This window comes from Scophthalmus maximus, chromosome 7 (assembly GCF_022379125.1).
Source record: "Scophthalmus maximus strain ysfricsl-2021 chromosome 7, ASM2237912v1, whole genome shotgun sequence".
In the NCBI taxonomy this organism is placed as follows: Eukaryota; Metazoa; Chordata; class Actinopteri; order Pleuronectiformes; family Scophthalmidae; genus Scophthalmus; species Scophthalmus maximus.
The window spans coordinates 3,142,501-3,165,027 of record NC_061521.1 but is presented as its reverse complement, the minus strand read 5'-3'; the positions used below and the strand labels follow the sequence as shown (position 1 = coordinate 3,165,027).

The window sequence follows — 22,527 nt, the reverse complement described above, 5'->3', positions numbered from 1 at the left end:
CTTGTTACAATGACAGGAAATGAACCCAAAAAATATATTTGTCTCGCAAACAGACCAGGGTCTTCAAATTGCCAGGGGGGGTGAGTTGTGTCTAGATTATAGTGCTATCATCGAGCCTCGACATGGCACAGGAAACAAGAGCCTCTCGCCCCGCCATCAAAGTCAAAGCAGATCTAACGCAGAGCATGTCTGCCACTTCAAACCCTCTACGAGCTGGGTTTTATTTTCTTCAAAGTCCCCATTCCCCTGAGAGATGCTGTGACGGAGCGATGTGCCCCAGACCAGCAATGCTTGCATTTTTATGGCCGAGTCGCTCTCGAGTTGCCTGGAAACCAGAACAATCAGTGAGCTCATATTCATTTGCTCTCGCACCGTCACACCTTCCCCTCCCATTTCAGACAGTTTGTTTTTTTTCCATTGTCCCGGGACAGGTTGCACCAATCACAACTGTTTTCTTCTAAAAATGGAGCGTATTTGATACAATAGCTGACGGGCGAGGTGACTGTCGAATCGGAATTGTTGGTCTGCGACACTGTGAGGGACCAAGCAGTCTAGCACGTGGAACTACAGGTACATTTCAAAAAGGCGTTTTATTTACTGAAAAAGAAACAAATTAATCATTTTTCAAAAAAGAAAAAGTTCTGGGCCCATAAAAGAGGTTAACTAAACAGAACTTTACTTAGGCTATTAGCACACCGAACGCAACGTACAACGGACCCTAACCCACACAGGGGAAACTTAACAACCAAACATTACTACAACATTACAGAACAAAATCAAAAACCAAAATCCTTTCTCAAAAAAGGATGTTAACTTATTTAAACTTTAATCAAAACCTAAAATACTTAATATAATGTAAATCAAGAAACAACAAACATACTCAACAAAGATCGAAGCTCCCCCATGACACGGCGAGGAGTGGTAGGGTCCAATTTGGCCAGCTCCCCTATAGGGCAGCTCTTGCTCCAGGTGTCCCCCTTATGCCCATCCGACAGCAAGGAACCATTGTAGGAGTGTGGAACATCAGACAAATGGTGAGCTCGCAGAAACATAAAGTTTAGAAAGAAAGACTGTACAAAAGTAACTTAATGTGCGCACCACGAAAAGATGCATCAAAAATGTATGAACTGACAATTGTACGATTGGAGGAGTCGATGATTGGTCGATGATTATGTTTGCCTTTTTTGAGGATCTGCTTCTTTAATGTATGTCCGGGAGATGAACCAGACTAATGGGAGTAATCTTATTGGCTATTGTTTAACTTGTCTGCGCAGAGACTTCAACTCTGATGCTATAAGATAAAACCTAACAGGAAACTACACTCATCACAGCAGAGTCCAGAAGAGGAATTCACTTGTGAGTTAAAGAGGCTGTTGGAGATACTGAAGCATCCAAACTGTTTTTTCCCATGGGGATACAAATTCAATTTCCGCCAGAATGCTGGATTAAGTTATAAAAATTCACATTAGTAACAAATATATGACACGTTACGTGTAATCTACATGCGTGTAACAGTTTGTCTTCCGTCTTTCCTACATGGTGGATTGTGACCCCCGTTGACTTCATCTTCCTCATCGTGGCACAATCGCATGGTGTTAAAACCGTAAACTGCATGAAAACAGTCCTAATCAAGAATCCCACACTGGAGAATGAAGGTGGGAATAAAAGAGTGACAACCTGAGGGTGCCGAGGGGACGAGGCCTCTGAAGGGGGTTTCAGCGTCACAAAATGGATTCCATGTTTACTTAAGTAGCTAATCAGAGAACCACAGGCAATCAGAGGTGAGAGGCAACGGCCTGTCACTCGTTCCTCCTTCAGGAACGGCGAAGCTCAAACATTCTCATCATCATCATCATCATCATCATCATCGTCACCATTATCCTTATACAGCCTGCTGTGTATGAAATGAATTAGAACAGAGTACTTGTGTTTCAAGGGAATGTAAAAAATAAAAAAAAAAGAATGAAAAAAGGTGTGATTATGTCGTCAGCTGTGTGATTCATATAATTTCCTGCACTGCTGTGGATTCATCTTCTTGGTTTTTATGGCGAGGTTTTGCTTCCCACCTTTTTTGTCAGGGTACGTTTGTGTTGAATAAATTATGACGGTAAAGTAAATCAGACTCATTTTTAATGTGATGAAGCGTGCAATTAGTTAAGATTATATTCATCTTTATTTCAGGTACATATAAGTCCATATCTATGGAAGCCTGTAGGGGACTTAATTCAAATGATAATGTAAATATGAAAATGTTATTCCACAGTAGCATTATAATTTTCCACAAATATATGAGGTATTGCTCTGACCCCAACAGACTTCATCTGTATAACTTCGGATATGGGCAACTCAACATGTACCGCTCATTTTTAATCTTCGGTCCAAAGCGCACTCTACGCCAGACAACATGTCACTCCAACCGCATTAAAGCAAACAAATCTTATGCAGTATCATACCTCTTCCTACTGGTTTTGCTCGTGGGAGATGTGCAGCTCAATCCAGACCCAGGCCTTGTGGATACACCTGTTGACGGCGCGACGGGCCTCCTTCCTCGCCAGCGAGTGGAGTTTCCTGCCCTGGAATGCGCGAAAACCTGGATGCGCTGTTTAAGAACTTTAAGCACAACAGCGAGGTGCTTCTCTTCTGAGATTTTAATACAAATTGGTTAGACAAACACTGCAGGAAAAAACTCACATCCAAACATGACTAAAGTCAAATGATTGAAGCCCCTACACGTATCACCAAGAATACTCAAACACTGATAGATTTAATTTTCACGAACAGACCTGACAGAATCATGAAAAAAGATATAATTTAGTCACTGGTCTATATGACCATACCATGATTTTAATTGCAAGAAAACTAACAAAGAAAAGACTGACTAGGTTTATAAATAAAAATCAGAATTCATTTAAATTTGAAGTCCTTCTTAAAAAACTGACTGAATTTGAGAACGAGTTAAAGGGTGTTAACTGGGATGAGCTTCTACAATATGACCAAGTAAACGACTGCTGTAATAAGCTTATGTCAACTATTGGGGGTATTGTTGATAAATACATTAATAAGTGAAAAAAATCCCAGAGAAAATTTCAGCTACCATGGATGAATGATAATATTAGAAAATTAATGAAAAGAAGGACCATGCCCTGAAACATTAGCCACCTTCAAAAAAAATACCAAATTGTGGCTAATTCATGAACAATATTGCTCTCATATTTAGTTTTTACACTGTGCTCTATCTGTTTACTTTCTTTACTTTTTCATTTCTTTCCATTTTATTTCATCTCTATCTTATTTTTAATAATGTTAATCTGTATTTTTATTTTAAAACAAAAGCACTACTAGGGACAAGTGTCGTGAATTAGCTTCAGCTAAAAACACTATGATACATACATCAGATGACTGTTTAAGCTTATCTATGTTTTTTGTATCTCTCCCTATCTAAATGAACCTTAAAAAAAAAATTTAATGAAAATGCAATGATGCAATTGTCATCTTCACTCCATTTGACTTTTCATTTTCATAGACTTAACCTGCTCATCAGTGGACAATATCTGAATGTAAATGCAATATACACAATGCAGCCTAATTTTCAATTTATGCAAGCAATATGTAAGTCACAATTAAAATCAATAATGCATTTCTAACCATTTGAAAATGAAATTGCAAACTCCATTTGACTTTTCATTTTCAATTCATTTAACATTTTCATTTTGTTATCAAATCGCATTATCATTTTATTATAGTCATGGAATGCCCATACAAGGATATGAAAATGAAGATTGGATTTTCATTCAAATGTTTTACTCAAAAGACATGCTATTGTGGAATTACATTTTCAAAATTCACATTTACATTATCATTTGAATTAAGGCCCCTATAAGCTTCCATAAATATCAATACAGAGTAAATGAAGAGTACGTGAAAGCTCCAGCACAGCTTCTGGGTGGATTTTGTGGTGACTGTTTTGAATCATCTGCTGTCTCCAAGGTCCTTAAGGCCCCTTAAGCAAGGCATTCAACCCCCACATACAGTACTCTGCCTAACGACCGCAGACTGGTTGTTTAGCATTTAATCACAGCCTGATTATAGCTGAGTGTAGTTGAATATAACACTTTCAGATTCCTCTCCATCTGAATTTAAATGCTGTCCTCATTTATGGTTGTACACGGCTGTCCTGTGTGTGTGTGTTTGTGTTTGTGTTAGAGAGAGAGAGAGAACTTAATCTAAGGAAAATAAGCCCCAAACAGGAATTTTGATTCGATTTAAACACTGACGCAAACAAGCAAATGTGACATTTGGGAAAATCTTTTTAAAGTCTTTTTAAAAAAAAATTACATCAAGGATATCTCCTGAACTTTAGTCCCAATTATGGGTCATGTTCCGAAAAACAGATCATACACTTACCATGATACAAATTTTTGTCAGACTCTCCCTGCCTACAGCACTAAATTTCAGTGCACCCTCCATAGCCGAGCAAAACATTTTTTTACATGATGACCGTTTTCACACTGCCAAGTATATATGATCTGTGTAAAATCGACATTCTCCATTAAGAAATTCTGATTGACGACTTCATGAATCAAAGGTATAATTTGATAGAGAGGGAGACATAATTCATTATTTCCTAAAAAAATATTTGTATAAGTGAATATAACCTTTATAACGTTAGAGTCGGAATTCCTGTTTTTTGTGATTCTGGTGGGAGGTATCATGCTGCTGAACTCCGAATATATAATTGTCTGTGTGAACTGATGCGGCTCAGAAATGGCAGAGCTCCAGAACCCGTTTTATTTGGGACAAATTACGGTATTTGAATTTGCAAAAGTGAAATTTAATAAAAAAGCAGGTTGTGCAGACAACATTGATGTCATTGTGTTATTGTTGAACGGACCCTCACACTTAGAATTCAGTAGTGTGTATCCTCGTACTTTAAATTGGTTGGCACTCAACGGGAGATCGGTCTATTCAGTGTGACAGCTCCATCCTTCACGTCCAGGGTTTCAGATCCCACCCCCTGCTTCTCTATTTAGAGGCCCATTAGCCAAAATGAACCGATTTTAAAAAGTAACTCTGTGCCATCTCTCCACCGAGGTCCGCAAGGAAATGGCGACTTAATTACAAATATCTTGCATTTTACTTATGGTTCAACTTGTCTTTAGATTGCTTTTAAATGGTTTCAACTTGTATTTTTAATGGGGCCTTTGCGGCCAAATAAAGTAATTGAATTTTTTCTTCTTCCTGTTTTCCACCCAGGCGCCCTGGAAACGTTTTTATTTTTATTGTCTTTGCCTTGATGGCCTTGGCATTTATAATGCATGTAAGCTGGTTAAATGTCTTACCTACATGTAGTGATAGCAAAGTTTAAAGCATCAGCAAAAATGAATGTTATGTAATGTAAAGATAAATGTGGTGACCTTTAAAAATCAACAAGGACCGATATAACGATATAACCTTGGAGGATATTGTCTGAGAAAAATCCATACAAATGACTCACTGTACTGGTCTCTTCAACTTTGAAAGTTGTGGATACCAGCTTAACTTTGAAACAACCCTTTTGTTATTTGCCTATAACAACAACAAACCCCCAAGGTAAAACGACACCAGACATAATTAAAGATTTTAATCAGTTTGGCTTCATTTAAAAGAAACCAAAAAAAACTCCGACCTTCAATGTTCTTTCTGTTTACTATTGCTTTGTGACGGTCTTGTGACCGTCTGAGGGGCGACAAGTGTCTCCGTCTAATGAGAGGCTGCGTGGCGGCGGGGGGGGGGGACCGAGGTGCTTCAGAGAACACCTGTCATCCAGGACGGCCGCGCTAATAAAGAGGAAAATTAACAACCATGCCAAAACGAAATGTGCTAACTGGAGCTTGCAGGGACGGGGGGTTTGTGGTGGGAGGATAAAAGGGAGCATTTGAAGTGTGTGTGTGTGTGTGTGTGTGTGTGTGTGTGTGTGGTCTAGGGATCACTCATGTTGTGAACATAAATCTGTTTAGACGAACACATTCTGTCATGATGTAGATCATTTCATTTTTAGGTGAAGATATATTTTAAGGTTAAGTTAAGGTCAAGTTTGGTTTAAGGAAAGGTAAATCCCCCAGAATGTAACAATTGTCCATGTAATGTTCCCTAAAGTCGCGCGTTGGTGTTTGCAAATAAAGAACTCTGATTTGAATGGGTGAACAAACGATATCATGTACAGAAATGTAAGCGACCACACGACCCAGATCATATTTCATAAAAAATTCCCGTCTTCAAAGCAGCAGCCAGCAGGTTTCCCACCATCTACAACACACACACACACACACACACACGACTTTCAGTCTTCCCTGTTTGCGCTCTGGTTTCGTCTCTGGCAGCGGGGACAGATTATTGCTTATTGCTCCTCCGGCTCTTTGATCAAACGATTCATGCTCTTGGATGGGATGCCAATCCAACATTTGCTTTGATTGAGGGCAATTAAGCCCAAAGCCCCTGAACAGGTCCCAACTCGTCCAGCTTGAACCCAAATGTGACTGGGATTGGCTGATGGGATCTTCGCAGGGCCACCGTGTGGGCCCATGTGGTGGGTCAATTTTGGTGCTTTTTTTGAGCATCCCGAATCACATCCCAGTCGTATATTATTATTATTATTATTCTGGGGATGGTAAATGTAGTGAGGGGCTAAGTGAATCTATTTTTCCTTTTATCTGCATTATCTGAGTTGACTATCAGGCGCGCATCGGGAACACCAACATAGATGCAGTTCAGGTTTTGGCACATGCAGTTTGCAACAAATGATGGCTATTTCCTCATGTATCAGAGCTTCTCAGTATTGAAATCATTAGCGTCATCATGTGCCATGCTCTCCTAGCCCCTTAAGAACCCCCTTGCATTTCTGGCAGCGAGGCCGATCCACGCCTTCATGCTGTCTCTGTCCAGGTAGTTTTCAAATGTCGGAGCCAAATGTACTGGTCTGAAAAAATGAATCTGAGGAGTCGAACGTGGTTATTTCAACCGGAGAGTGGTGAAGAATGACAGATTAGCAGCTTTTAATGAAATATTGAAATGGGTTCATTTAGAAGGCAGGGTTTCCCCCACACTCATGGTGAAAGCTACCCAAGCAGACCTAACACAATACAGCCACAACAGAATTTATGTGCCATATCCTCCACGTCACGTCTGCTCGAGTCTTATCTCACTGCTTCCTTCTGTGCGAAAAAAGATTAAAAAAAAACACGGGCCCACAAAAGGTCAAAGGCATGAAGAGGGCCACCATTTGGCAGTCGTCTTTGGAGTCAAGCAGGAGTTAAAGTTCATTTGGTATGTTTTGGCCGCAGGCAATCACCACGCTGTTCATATTCAGTGCTGGACCCATGGCCGACAACAAATGATGGCTCTCTCAAAACTGGCCAGTTGTGATAAGTAGGGAGGGCTGAACGAAGACGGGCTTGCAGTCAGCCAAATTGTCATTTTGGTCCGGGTAATTATTGTTGTCGGGCGGGGAACACGGTTGCGAGCGAGCGGTGCCGTCTTTGAATTGCTCACCTGTGGCAGAGTCGAGAGGAGAGGTAAACATCACGTGGATCTGCAGCCAGCCCCGACAACGCGGCGGTGAAGTCGCGCTGCAGCAGGGGAACCACCAGCCTTACCGCTTTGCAAAAGTGTTCCAGAGTGTTCCAAAGACTCTCCAACAGTGAGTGGCGGAGAGTTCTGTTGTTCTGTCGTTATCTTAACGACGGTTTCATTTCGCTATTTGAGAGCAGCGGCTGCCTCAATGTGTCCGTCAATAAAACAATGAGGCAAAGTAAGTTTGTCGTTATTTTTTTCTGTTCCACATAGGAAACTTTTCATGATGAATAACTGGTCACAGAAAATGTTCTTCTTAATGGTAAAAAGAGCAAAAACCAATTGATTTGAAATTCTTTTGGGCATATGAGCTCAAAACATTATCAAAAATATTGTTTTCTATAGTTCTACTTGCCGCACTAGAAGCTTCCCTAAATGTTAAAAGACTGTAAAACTGTAGATATGTCCATAAAAGCCCTTGGTTCTTCAAAAGTCCTTCAACCCTCCTTTACTTTAAAATTCCACCAATTCAAGACGTGTGTGTGTGTGTGTGTGTGTGTGTGTGTGTGCGCCTGTGCCTGTTGGTGAGTCAGAACATGCTAGAAGTACCGTGACAAACCGCTGCTCCGTCAACAAGCGTGGGGCACCAGTGCGAGATTGTTCACATTGTAAGATCTCTTGGCCTTTCATGCTTGGCGGAGTTACTCAGTGGCTTGGAGCGGCGAGGGAGTAGGGGGGAGGGAGGGGCGGATGAGCAATTAGTGCGCGAAACAGATATCCCCTGCTTTTCGAGCAGCCAGCCCCCGCTCCGCCCCCGAGCACAAAGTGTTAGTCTGTCGGCAGCACCTTGACTGGAGGCGAGCGCGTCGCTGTTTGTGCCTGCCTGCCGACCATCTCGTCTGATTATACGGCGCGGTGAGGAGAGATGGGGGGGCTCTCGGGGAGCCGCGTCGTTTCTCCGCGGTGACTCGGAGCTTTGAGAAAATCGATGGAATTCAATTTGCTCACCAAACTCATTTTCAAAGACATTGACAGTATTAGTGTTTATTTTGAAAGTTGAAATACACAATTCACTTTATCATAGCCTGTGGGTTTTTTTTTAAGGCATGTTTACAGATATGTACTGTAGACCATATATTTGTGCAAATAATATTAATCATATAACGCATTATTAATATTTCAGAGCTGAACGGGTTCGGTCCGACTGAGATTGCTCGGAGATTGTTGCCTGAGAGGGGAAACAATCAGCTGCAAAATACAATTACATGATAAATAAATATTGTCTCAGTTCCTTTATCAAATTGACTTTTCAAATTTGGTCCTTTACAGCAGAGGCAGCAGCGTATTTACAGTGTAATCAATTATACATTTTAACATATTCTACATCCAAACCATTTAGCTATTTGTTTTAATATAAAACAGTGTTAATAGACGAATTAGTGTGTACAAAGAAGTGCAGCTTCAGAAAAATCTTGAACTTTAGTCGGGGGAATTAACATGCATTTTAAGTAACTAAGCCTGGCATACATGAAACATGTCTGTCATAGGTAAAAACGTCTTTACTTCTATGTTTTCGGGGTTTTTTACAAATAAGAGTAGACAAATCAAGGTCAATAAACGGTGATAGACAGTAGTTGGTTCACACATGCAGTAGCTCCAGTTTGTGCCTTCCATGTATTTTCATTACATCTGAGCCTCAGTCCTGAGAATCCATGTGCCTTGCAAAAACACAGAATGCCATTTAAATACGACTTGTGGCAGAAAGTTTTCTGAAAGCCAAAACTCAAACCTTGGATAACTCTCTGCTCACTGATCAATGTTTCCAATGTTGTGACTCATATCCCAAAATGCCAAAGTGATGTGTCGTGTGTAAATGATGTATAAAAAAATAATATTTATGTGGATACAGGTTAAACAAGTAAAACTAGCAAATTTTGGATACCACCATTTTTTTTACTATAAAATACCATGTGTCCACAGAATTGTTTGTGGGGAAAAAACAATCCAAAAAATTAAGTGACTCGTAGTATATGACAAAAAATAGCAGCACAAGCTGAAACCAAGAATATTTCAAATTTACTTGGAAAATGACTGAAATGGCTAATCGATTATTAAAATGGTTACGGAAAACGAATCGTCTGCTTGGTTCAGCTCCTGTTGAATAACCTTCTGGGTTCATGAACGGTCACCAGGGGATTGATCTGACAAAGAGATGCTCAAATGTAATGTTAACACCTGAGAGGCACAGACTGGGCCTATTGCGTACAGAGCATGCGGGGTCAGCTGGGTTGTTCAAACGTCTGTATCCAGCGGGGGAGGGAAGTCGAGACACGGTGACAGCGAGTCCTGACTGTGTGTGGAGCTAATCCCGGTGTCTGAGTCTGTGTCTGTAATGTCTAGAGGGGACAGGCTGTGTTTGAGTTTCACCGTCTGAGAGACGCTGCACTGAGTGTCACTTTTCAGTGGGGGAGGACTGGACTTTTCCTCTGTGCCGTCCCCGATCTGCAGTGAGCTCAGCTGGGCGGCCAGCTGCCAGCACTCCTGGTCCTTGGAGACCAGCGTAGTGTCAAAGTACTTCAGCTGCTTGTCTATTTCTGCAGCTTGGTTGTGAAGGGACACACCGGCGAAGAGGCTGCAATTCAGTTCATCCCGCAGCCTCTCGACTTCGGCAGTGTAGAACGATTTGTCCGACTCGGAGGCAATCCAGGAAGCAGCTGCTGCTCCTTCCTGCTCACCCTCCTCGTCTTGGTCTAGCGGGAAGGTAGCCCTCCTGAGCTCAGAGTCTATATCCCGGGACAGCTGAAGGATGAGCTCCTGGTGTCTCTGGACCTGCAGGTCAAGCTGTTCAACTCCATCGCTGGTGTACAGGTACTCCTGCAGCTGCTCCTCAGTGTGCACCTCCGAACTCTGACCGCAAGCCTGAGCCAGTGCACTCTCACACTCCGCTTCTCTCTGTGCCAGTAGTTCGAACTGCTCAATCTCCAAATCCAGCTCCCTCATGTGTTGGATCTGATCCCGGATGGCGTGGTCCTGGTTGAGAATGAGCTGCACCATTCGCTCAATCTCCTCGGCGCCCGGGGAGGTCTTGCTTTCATTGTGAAGCTTTTCCAGCTTCCTGAAAGCCTTCTTCACCATGCGCTTTTGCTTCTCCACTGGCAGAGGCTGGGGGTACTGCCCACGACCCTGCTCCCACCGCTTGGCCTTGGCCCCCTTGGACTTTACAGCCTTCTTGACGGGCTGAGGCACAAAATCGCTGGCTTTGACCAGAATAAACTTGATGAAGGGTCTCTGGTCGCCCCAAGCATACCAGAGCCTCAGGATTCTGGTGAGAGGAGGCAACGCTCTCTCAAAGCCCTTCCAATGTTCGACGAGACAGAAGTCTTTGGGTTCCCCCTGCAGGAGCCACTTGCTCTCTGGGATTGACTTGTGATCCTCCAGTAACGCCTGAATCAGATCTGCACAAGTTGTGTGCTTTGTTACTCCACAGACAACCTTTTCCTCATTGCAGACAGTAACCTGAATCTCCTTTCCTGTCACGGGCTCGGCATCTTTTGTCCTAGGAAAGAGACAGAAACAAAGCTTACAACTGGAGCCTCGGTATGAAAACATTTCCCTCAAGTAGCATTGAGAGACAAAGACACCAGCCAAAATAGAAAAAGGAAAATTGTAGCATTTGCAAGCTGTTTATTTTTTGACTTCCAGTTTTCATGTGATTTGCCAAACACGTTGTAGATTTGTTCTTTGATATGCCAGTTTTCTTGACTCCTTTCGACACCTTAGCTAGCGTTGTTATAATTTGTCACGTGGTCACTGTCCCAGTATCAGGGCCGGTAACGTAAGACAGAAGGTGCGACACACAAAGCTATCACTGAGCTAAAAATGTCTGAGAGTAACTAACATTAATTCATGTTGATGCAATATCGAATAATGTTAGATAACTATTATTTCACTGGCTATTTGGGGAATTTTAGTGGTTATTCAAATATAAAAAATGTAATTCTGACTTCAATGGTTGAAGCTTCGAATGCCTTCAGGTTTTCGAATAATGATTTCCCTTGAAATTTTGTTCAGGCATTTGTGGTCCCCAGGGGATAAGTCTATTGACTGACCGTGCCTGCAGACTCTTGTTTCCCTTTAATTTAGATAGCTGACAGGAAATGAGAGAATATTGAGGAGGGATAATGTGCAACAGAGGTCCCCCGGCAGATCTAAACCATGATCGTTGAGATAAAGATCAGCCTGTTGTTGTTAACCACAATTTGAGAAATGAATGAAATAAGGATTCATTTGGAATGGCCATGTTTACAAAAAAGGTTATGTTCAAACACTTCACAAGCTCCCTTACAGCAACAGTTACCAAACTTGAAGTTCAACACACAGATACTCTCCCACTCATGCTTCTATAAAGTCCTTACACGATTCCAAGTGATATTTGTCCTCAAACAGACCCTACTTTGATGGATTTCCATTAGGTCAATGAGCAGAAAACTACATTCACTCATTTTGCACTCCCCGGCTTGATTCTATTAGACTGTTGGTCACCATCTTTCGCATCAGAGATGATCACTTAATGGTTTGGTTTTGAGCTATTTAAGCCCAAGGCCCTCATTACCTTTTCGTCTGGACCGTGAAACTTGTTCAAAAATTGACCTCTGACGGCCCGACGCTATTCATTTTTTTACATGCTTAATGGACCACCGGTAATATCCAGGACCTAATATCCAGCCATCAAATGATAGGCACTGGCAATGCAGACATCCACAACAACGAGTAATCAAATAAGTAGATAGCATTGCCAGACAATTCAATATGATTTGAAGATAAAGAATCATGTATCATGTTATCATATGTATATATATGAAAGATAACATGTTAGGCCTATTCTGCAATTTTTGTGATAGATTAGGTCAACACTGATTTACTCTAGCAAAAAACAGAATAGTAATCAATCAATTACAGACAGTTCAATCTCAAGGAAACCAGTGAACGATTATCCATGTAAACTCCTCGAACACTGAACTGCAGTCAGATTTTCTGGGTTGAAGGAATGTTGGTCTGTGGTTTTGCAACCAAACAGGCAATACTTGATTTTCTTCTTCACTGTTAAGAGTAATAAATCTGAAATACCTAACGTCCTTGGTGATTTTCCGGTTTCAGATAGCAAACTGATGACATCACTGAGGGCGTTTTGTTGTAGCTCAGCTCGATCACATTTATGTCATGTTGGCGGACAGAAGCCTGACCTGTTTGTAGATTAGCGCACAAAAGTGGAACCTACTGTTTATTTACCCCCCAAAAAATGACACTTTGTGATTAAAAAACAAATATTCTGTTTGCTCAGCTGGGTTGTCAATTGTTTCTGGCCTTGGTGCACAGCAGTGGCTCTAGATCTGAACCTTGCATCTTGTAGCTGCTCTGTTTTTATTTGTGAAGATAACCTTGGTTGGCCGCAGCCTGCATTAATCTAGGGTCATCACGAGGGGGGCATTGGACATAAATACACATCCTTTGAGGATGATGCAGACACAGCCTACCTGTGGGCTGACACAATTAAGGGGGATATCAAGTATAATTCAAAGTGGAGAACTTGAAATGAATTATCTCTCCGTGTTTGCCGCTTTTACACACTGATACCACTGTGTTTTGGTTCCCTCATGGCATGAAAACACACAACTGTAGCATTGTGTAAACTGCGGGTGAATAAGGTCTCAGGAATGTGATACGTACGCAACAATGGAAGTGGCTGGTTAATGGTTATGGAGACCCTTGGCGACGAGCGGAGCGAAGCAAATACTGGAGCTATGCACAGGCCAAACAAATCCAGCATGCCTCTGGCATTCATAGACAACAACCATGATGACTTTGACCTCCAAAGATTCCAACTACCACACACTTTGGAAATCCCACAAACGCTAACCTGCTGCACAGGCAAGAAAAACAGTGGGTGGACGCAGTAAAGGCTGCACATATACAATATAATGCAGTCATGCAATGGCTCTAAAACGCATACTTGTATATACTTAGGTTCATGTCTTCTAAAATAATTGTCAAATTTAAGCAATTTTTATTTGGGTAAAATGGATGAATGGGAACTGTGAACCAGAAATGTTGTGTTGTGCTGCACATAAATATCTTCATTTCATGCTCCTTGTAGTCAAGTTAGATTTTGCAATCCACGACTTTATTCAACAGCTGTTGTTATTAGCGAGATCACATTGCAGATTAGGATTTTACACACACATTTCCTTTGGATTTAACCACCACACGATGTTTAAGGTTGTTAAACGTTCATCTCGACCAATGAAATGCTTAAAAGGCTTCTCAACACCAACTTCGACCACCTCTAGAAAGGCAGAAATTGCTTTGTTTTTCTCCCAGAATTCCAGGATGGAAAACATACAGAAATAGGGAATAAAGAAAACAAGATCATTGCATCACAACCAATTCGTTTATCTGAACCTAAATATCTTTAAATCGCCTGTGCAGCACAAACATCTCCCTGCCAAAAAACGACACTCTTCTGCCTAAGCATGTGGGAAACATGGATCCATGTTCGTATCTGAACAAACAGGTGAACAAACATGCTCTCTAGACAATTGGGTATTTCAGAGGGGGTGACCCAAGCCCTCAGCTGTACAGGAAGAGGGTACAGCAAGGCTGGGAAACACCTGCATTTGTTCTGGGCAACAAAAAAAAAATCCCACCCATGTTCAGACAACATCCTGCCCCCACAGTTCAATGGACAGAGGGAGGAAGGGGAAAATAGATTCCATACCAGTCGGTGCGGCCTGTTTTCTTCTCTGCTCACTAATGTGAAGAAAGTGTTGACAAATGCATGGCAGTGAGCGCATTAGTCCCATGTCAAGTGTTAAGAAACTAACCTCAAATGACAGGCAGAGTTAAAAAAAAACCAAACAACAACAACCCATTAACACTAACTGTAATATGTTGAGCATTTCTCAGGGCTGGAGCTGGATTATGTCAATAATGGAATTCATGGAAAGAAGAGAAAATGGCAAAAATAAACTCGTGTAGCATCAGAAATGAGTCAGGTTTTTATATTTCATGACGGCCACGATGCTGGATGGCGAGCAGGCACTGTGGCTCCTGGATAGTTTGAGTTTACAGTAGATGGGCAGCTACTTACAGTATGCTATCAGGCTACAGATCAGGGTGGATAGAAATGTTAACACCTAACCCTTTTCCTTTTCACTTGGCCGCTGGCTACTCTTCTTCAGTTTTTTATACATGAAGTGGAGAAAAACATGCAATGTCACCCATAGATCTCCGATCATTGACCTTTTTGAAGCTCGTAGCTTGCTGTAAAACTAAATTTACAGGCCTCACAAGAGGAGAAAGCACCAGCAGCAACAAGCAGGATGGGGCTACATCCACATCACTATGTTTCCTTTCATAAAGCGCATCACTACGGCTACGTCTACTCCTGCCGTCCACACGACTCTGGAGCTTCCCAGCGCCCAAGAATGGAGGCGTTTGGAAACGATGAAACAGTCACATTCGCCCTCTTGATTGGTTCTTATCCGTCGCGACTCAACTACCAGGGGTAGAGAGCAAAGCGTTGAAAACATGAACTCTCACCCGTTTTGTTGCGGTCCATAGTATTTTCTGTAACTATGCAACCAATCTGCTTCCTGTTTAAAGCGGCACGCACATGCTCCGTGTGCATGAATGGTCATGTGACATATGTTTTCAGTTGTGTTAAAGTAAGTCAAAATGCATGTCTGGACGCAGATCATTTTTGTTATGAATTTTAATTTCACGACAAAAACGTAGAAGTATGGATGTAGCCCGAGACACTGGCCAATCAAGAAAAGACAACCTGCAGCATACTTTTCTGTAAGCCTCATCACCTCCTTGATGGAACGATAACTCATAATGAGAATATAATTGCCACTTACACTAATTCAATTTTTTAGCTCTTGGGTAAAAAATGTTTAGTTCTTTCACTACAAGCTGTTTTAGGCCTAAAGTAAAAAATCTTGGAGACTCAAAAGCCGCCTAACGGGAACAAAAGTGGAAGGAGAGAAAACGTTTCGATGAGAACAGCGGTTTCCATCTTTGCCATTGCCAAATCCACTAGCCCTCACTGCGCGCACCATTTGGCTGATTGCATCGTAGCTAATACGTCCATGAGGGCTGTCACATTGGGCGCCATTTGATATTCATAACTCGGGCTGAGGCCGTGTTGCCAGAAACAGCGAATGAGGGTGCCCTCATAGGCCGCAGCTTTGGGCAACAAATGACAGCGAGGTCGACGCTGATACTGTGATGAACTCCAACCCTGTGATGGGAAACCTGACAATGGAATTAGGACGTATATGATGATAAAGCGTAAACGTCAAGACCTCGTCACAGGGACAACACGTGACGGGTTAAACCTCAGCATTTCGCACCTGAGTGTGCCCAAGAAATTATAATAATAATAATAATATTACTTAATTTATACAGCACCTATCTTAACAAAGTTACAATGTGCTTAACAGAAATGAAAAGGGCGATTAAAAACAAACAGCAATCAAAACAAGAGAAAGACAAGAAACCTGAGCAAGCCTGCATGACGTCAGCTTGAACTCAAATGCTGCGGTACCGAGTGAGACATCGGACGTAAGGCAGGAAAACCACGCTTAGATCGCACCAACTCAAGTACAAGTTTCTGCGTGGGACTGTTACGCCGCAGCTAGTTGCGTTGGCACGGCCCTCTTCCATTGTGACACGCACAATGAAAACCTTGCAGACATTAAATGATTCCCTCTTGTGTCATGAATTTGCCAGCTACAAGTAACCGGACGGCACGCTGGCGGTGGGAGCGAGTTACTACAGATTATAGCCCTCCGGACGCGTTTCCCCAGGTCAATAGTGACATGATGAGGGTGGTGCGGAATTTTTCCGACAGGAACGCGGCTGTGAAAGCATATCAGTAAATACATGCCGTAGCCTCCGCTGTCAACAGGTTAGATTATATCCTATTTAGTCAGGAGGTGGAAATGACATCGTAGGATTGGTCTTACAAATGATAAGGCAAGCAGCACGTCAGCTGATTTTAAAATCCTCAGACAAGTGAAATGAAACATGTTGCAAGTCTGTATGCCGTCATGCCAGTAGTGTTTGGGGTAACACAAAAGTGCAGTATAATACGGAAATTGAAGGGCTCACTAAAGTCGTGATGATTAAACCTGAGGAGGTGTTACTGTCTTACAAATTATAATGACAATCCGATCCATAACTACATCATAAATCAACCGCTAGAGGAAAAGTCACAAAGACAATGAGGATCCATCCTCTAGGCCCCGTGGAAAGCAACCAAACTCAGTCCCTTCAATAGTTGCTGAGATACAGTATATAGTCTGGAAAAAAAGCATTGGATTGACCAACAAGCTGACATTGCCATCCTAACATTAAGCAGCAGCATCTCTCTCCTAGTCACTTTGGATCATCCAAACAAACTCTGGAATTACTTTCTGCTGAAGAAAGAAGTCCTTATCAAAACTGTGCACGAGTGGATGCCACTGACTAACCATTAGAAAAGAGATGAAGGAAATCATTGCTTCGGGATGTGGAACATCACATTAAAGGTTAAAGGTCAGCATCATTGGCATAACTAAGATGAAAACCTTGCATTAGCCTTTCCTAAAGTGATTAAAAGCGGCTCTGTCGAGACAGACCGCCATCTGCTCAAGTTATCATCGAAACCCTAAATGCATTAAAGTGAAGTTCAAACGTGCAACATTTTCCTCACAAAACGGCGATTGTATGAGATCGTAGCAAGTGCCTACGCCGCGTTTTCTCTGTGTCTGGCTTGCAGGGTTTGGAAACTGCCCGGTGCAGGACAGGAGGCGCTTCCTCTCGCGCTTATCTGAAAGAGGATGAGGGATCGGCGAGGAAATAACACCACTCGTCTCCCTGGATATGTTGATCTCCGGGACGATGACTCTGCCGATAGGCATCTGTGAGCAGAGACACAACACACCCCTTCCCTTCCTCTGTGAACACCCCCCCTTACTCCCACCCCCAACCCCCCAAAACCAAACAAGCTTTTTGCTCAGTGAAAATAAGTGACTTTCCCCCTCTTTCAGCCCGCAGAGCATCTTGTCCTTTATTGTTCACAGTGGCCTGCTAATTTGTGCTATTCAAACATTTTCAGAGGCTAATTGGTCCTGTGCACAATGCCGTAATGCAGTAATTGTGGCACAGAGCAAGATTAAGTGGAAGAGGTCACTACGTCGCTTTGGTCACATATGTCACTGGCTGGCAACCGCTTATTGTAATTTCAAAACCTCTCAGGCCTGTTATGTGCTTTTTTCACCGGTGGATGCCAAGTTGATGCACCGGACTCCACGATGACGCACTTGGGCCGTTTGATGGTATTCAGACGGCTGTCGGCTGTAATCCTCACTCAAGTTTTATTCCGAAAAAGTTTCGCAAAAGGTTTTGATGTTTCAACTTGACGTGCAGCTTCATCCCCCGTCATTCTCTGAGCAAACATCCAGCTCAGTGTCTCCGCACGAGTGAAAGAGACAGTCTCGGGAATCAGGCGTTTGACATATCTACACATCTAAACACTCAAGATAATTATAGGTTGCCGCGACGGTAATTACTGCACAACATGAAAAAAAAACCCTGATAAAGATATGCTTTTGGAGACAGCTTCAGTCAGACTGTTTGAAGCTACCAGAGGTAATTTATCTCATTGGAAAATATAATTTAATGTGCTGCTGGTGCCACGGTATGAAAAATGTCACCACCACCAACAAAGTTTGTTTTATTTTGCTGAACTTCATCCAAACCCTTTTCCCGACTGAGTTTGATTCAAATGGAAGTGTTAATAAGTAAAAAAAACTTCTTCACCCATAATTCAAACCTCCCCCCGATCCTGGTTTTGGCAGCACGAATCCTGCCCGCACACTGCAAGGGATTGGATCATGACCTAGATACTCCCAAGAGAGAAACTCTGTGCACCAAGTCATGCACAACAACAAAAAAGCGGGCCGTCAACAACGCAACTAGAATTTCTGCAGCAATAACGGACGCAGAGATGGCCTGTGCATCTCTGCGGATCTCGTTTTCCATCCTTCCCAGAGCCGAGGGGATCGCGTCCAGAAGGCCAAGCTGGCCACCGCAGAAGGAAATCACTGGGGAAACTATACAAGCGCTGATGACAGGATCCCTCTCAACCTGAAGTGATATCGATTTTAATATTCTTCCACTCTGGTGTCCCATGAAATATAAAATCTCGGTAGTAATTGCAGAGCAGGAGGAGGTATCAGTTGATGAACAGCGCTGTGTATATGACAGGACTCAGAGAACTCCTATCAAATGGCATATTTTGCTCAAACTTTTAACATGGATGCGGGGGGGACCTTACACCTACTGATAAGAAAAATAAGTCTTACATTCATTTTTGTGTCAAAAAAACAGCTGTATGGATTCAAAACTTTATTCTGTCTGGTGCATAAGTCTGAGTCTAAATACATGCCTTCAAGGACCATCGTATCATTATGTCTCGAACGATGCATGTCACTGGGCAAAAGGATGCTGCTTGACACGACTGCACTCACCGATCAACTTTCTTCACCACTTGCGCACTTTGCGTCGTGCGTAATTGTCGCGTAATTGCGTAAAGCGTCCAAAACGAGAGAGAGGGAGCTCTCTGAAGCCGAACATTGAAAGAAAGAAGGGAGCACGCACGCACACCCGCGCGCGCGAAACAGGTTTCCCGTTCCCAGGAAAATCATCGAAAATTACCTGTTTTTCAGTCGAGCTTTCAGGAAGTTCTTCCCAAACGGAGCCATGATTCGGGGGACGCACGGAGACGGGGCCGCAGAATCCGAAAGGAAAAGTCACCGTCCACGCAGGGCACGGCGACGGACAAGTATGTGGTGCGTCTCGGACATAAAACACAAAAAGTTAAGGGTGTCCCGACTGCAACTCCGTCCGCCGCCCCATCCAAACAGGGGGAGGGAGGTGCTTCCCCTACGCCATACAGTAGCTGCTGAGATTTGTTTTTCCTTTCTTTTTTGGTGAAACTCTGCCCCCTTCCACCTACAAGAACAACTCGTGAAACCGAAGGAGAGGGGGGACACAAAATAACAAAGGTGAAGCCACGAGGAACAGAAGGGGAAAAAAAAAAATGTACCATACCAAACAGAAATCAAAAACTGTGGGATCAGGTCAGGGGTGAAACTCTCTACAGATTAGAACGTTCATGGCAGAATAAGAGAGCGAGAAATTTCATTAGGAATATGCACATTGTGGAGACAAGACATATCCATATGACGTGTCCCTATACCTCATTCACAATATTATTAAAATGAAGTACTGTATGATATAATATATTGGTCGTTGCATTTATGAAGCACACAGTTAGTAGGATCCTGTACGAATAAATCCAAAAGTGCAATGAAGAGGCCAGAGTGAGTGAAGTGATGGCACAGGAGAGCAAATTCAATGTCTTGGAGTATGACGTCGCTGTTGTATTCAGGCGACAAGGATGAAATAAAATTCACACACAAAGAGGAACGCAGCCTGATTGAACTCCAGCCTGTTCCAACTGTGTATGTCGGGATCTGAGCTTTGTTTTTTTCGCGTAGCCACGTTCGTGCGAGTGCGTAGCCAGTAGTCAGGGGCTGCGATTAAGTTTCTATGTTTAGTGAACAAAAATTCATTAGATTCCGTCCAAACCTTTTCATGCTTTATAAACCCGCTTCTGATGAGGAACGTTAACTCGAGCCATCTCGCCGCGCTGTCCTCAGTCACGTGTATTGTGTCATTTAGTGCCGAATGGGATTTGTTGTAGACAAGGAAATATGTTAATACACGTTGCAAAAATGTCTTTTAGTATATAATGCCTTAATAAAGGCTTGCAAAGCCACCCGAGCGCCGAGGCAGCACCAGTCCCGACAAATATCACAGGGCTTGTGCTCCAAAGAATTCATGAAAGTAGATTTTTCATGATTATTATCTAAATACTCGTTGGCGTTGTCCCCCTCTTATTACCCTTTTTGAAAATCACATACAGCATACTGTACGCATATTGTAAACACTAAACAGTGAGCCGCACATATTTGTTAATTTGACATTTGCCATTACCTCTGAGAGCAACATGAATGACAAATAATGCCATAGTGCCCTGTCACTGATGGTTATAAGATTGTCCCCCCCCCCCCCTTCCTCATTTCCCTGCGAGGAGGAGCAGCAGCTCTGAGCGTCTTCCTCGTTCACCGCAGCAGATCGTATCAGTGATGGAGGACCTGCGGTGTCTGAGCATGGAGACCCATGGCCACTGAATGCTCCGGGGGAAATCGTTCCCCCGGAGCATTAGAGTCAGATAGAGTCAGATTTCTGAATGAAAAGGTACATGTTTTTCCCCTCAAAAAAAGTAGTAGTAATAGTTTTGGGTTTTGTTAAAGGGGGGTTTTTGCAGCAGCAGCTAATAGAAATCTTGTCTGCGGTGGACAGAACATTTTACTGAAATGAATCATGAATTCTGATCATCAGAATCCGGTAAGTTTTTAGGCAAAAACTTTGATTTTAATCAAACATGGAAAAGCAGAAGTTCCCCATCCCCGAGTTAAACCCCACCGACAGTTCCAGAGCAGCCACTCGTGGTGACGTCTCCGTCAGCACAAGCATTAGCTACAAAAAAAAAGAAAAATGAAGAGCTAAGGGGGACACGTGGAGGGAATCTCCGTCGCGCATCCTCCCAAACGTCTTCCCGGTGAGACGAGAGCCAGCACAAAGCTGTATGCACAACCACACCACCCAAACCTTCACGCCCTGTGATGCAAGAGTGACGTCTGATGGAACAATGACACGGTGACAGGAGGGGAAGGGAGGAGAGAAATGGATGAAACGGATGGACGGACGGACGGACGGACGGACGGACGGACGGATGGATGGATGGATGGTGGGGGCTGGGTTAGTGGATGAGGGGGCGGGGGCCGCCGGTGGTGGTGAGGGATCCTCTGACATCACATTGGCTCTTATAAGCCGAGGGAATGGAGCCCACTGCGCGACACATCCAGCCAGGAACCTGCAGGCGAGGGGGGAAGCGTTGCTTTGAGCTGGAAGAGAAGAAGAAGAGGAGGAGGAAGAAAAAAGAAGAAGAAGTGGGAGCAGCAGCGCCGCCACACAGTCCCCTCCTCAGCCTCTTTAGCTGTCTTGGGTTTGACCCCTTCACCTTATGGACTAGATTCTGCCTCAGCTGAATTCTCAAGTGTGGGATCCTTTTTCCTTCTTCTTTTATTTTTTGGTTTGTTTGGTTTTTGGTCGTACTCCCGTCACGATGCAGGCACAGCTGGCGTGTATCCTTCTTCTCTTCTTCACGTGTGGCGGACTTTGCACAGGTAAGCACCGGGGCTCTGTCAACAGATTTGGCATGTATCTTTTAAATTTGTGTTATCTGGCGCCAAATCCATTCATAGTAACAAAGCAGATGCCGCGACATGACTCTCAGATAACTCACTGTATGCAACAGATGCATTGTTTTGCTTTTAAAAAAAAAAAAAGAATATCCTAAGTGATAGAAATATAAAATATGAAATGCAAACATGCATTTCAAAGCTTGTTTTTAACATTGTGGTTTTTGGAGTCTGTGGTTTTCTGAGGTCTGCGTTTCCAGATTATTGCCTTGGCTGCCAAAATAATTTCCCCTCAAGGTGGTTACTTCGTTTTACTGGTCCCATTATTTATTAAAACGACGTGTGATTTTGTACCGCCTTTCCCCTCAATGAGCCAATGTATTAATGCCTCATTTGAGTGCTTTAGAAAGCCATTTAAACATGTTCATTTAAATGAGCCTCTCACGGAGACACCAGCAATGAGTCTTATTATCTTTTTTCATTTATTTCAAGTGAAAAACATTTAAATTCATTTCATTTTACTGGTAAAAATGCAAACTGCATTCAACCGCCCAAGAGTCTAAATCCACAGGGAATTAGACTACAGAGCCACTTTGGGTTC

General features: G+C 42.9%; 2 protein-coding genes across 2 annotated transcripts in view; one reads left to right on the top strand and one right to left on the bottom strand.

Annotated features, from left to right (window-relative positions):
• Positions 1–8,564: 8,564 nt before the first annotated feature.
• Positions 8,565–19,552, bottom strand: rassf9 (Ras association domain family member 9). Its single transcript, XM_035642811.2, has 2 exons — positions 19,312–19,552; positions 8,565–11,104 (listed from the first exon to the last, which is right to left on the bottom strand). Exons 1-2 carry the CDS (start codon positions 19,356–19,358, stop codon positions 9,841–9,843), a joined length of 1,311 nt encoding a protein of 436 aa, XP_035498704.1. The 5' UTR covers positions 19,359–19,552; the 3' UTR covers positions 8,565–9,840.
• A 1,958-nt stretch (positions 19,553–21,510) lies between these two features.
• nts (neurotensin) overlaps positions 21,511–22,527 on the top strand; it is a 5,457-nt gene continuing 4,440 nt past the window's right edge. Inside the window, exon 1 of the mRNA XM_035642814.2 lies at positions 21,511–21,911. Coding sequence (XP_035498707.1) covers positions 21,851–21,911 — 61 coding nt within the window. The 5' untranslated portion in view covers positions 21,511–21,850. The remainder of the gene's footprint in view (positions 21,912–22,527) is intronic.

Coding starts and splice junctions, on each gene's coding strand:
- rassf9 (XM_035642811.2), bottom strand. CDS start 19,358: ATGGCTCCGTTTGGGAAGAACTTCCTGAAAGCTCGACTGAAAAACAG. Junction 11,105..19,311: donor AAAGCTCGACTGAAAAACAG/GTAATTTTCGAT, acceptor TCTCTTTCCTAG/GACAAAAGATGCCGAGCCCG.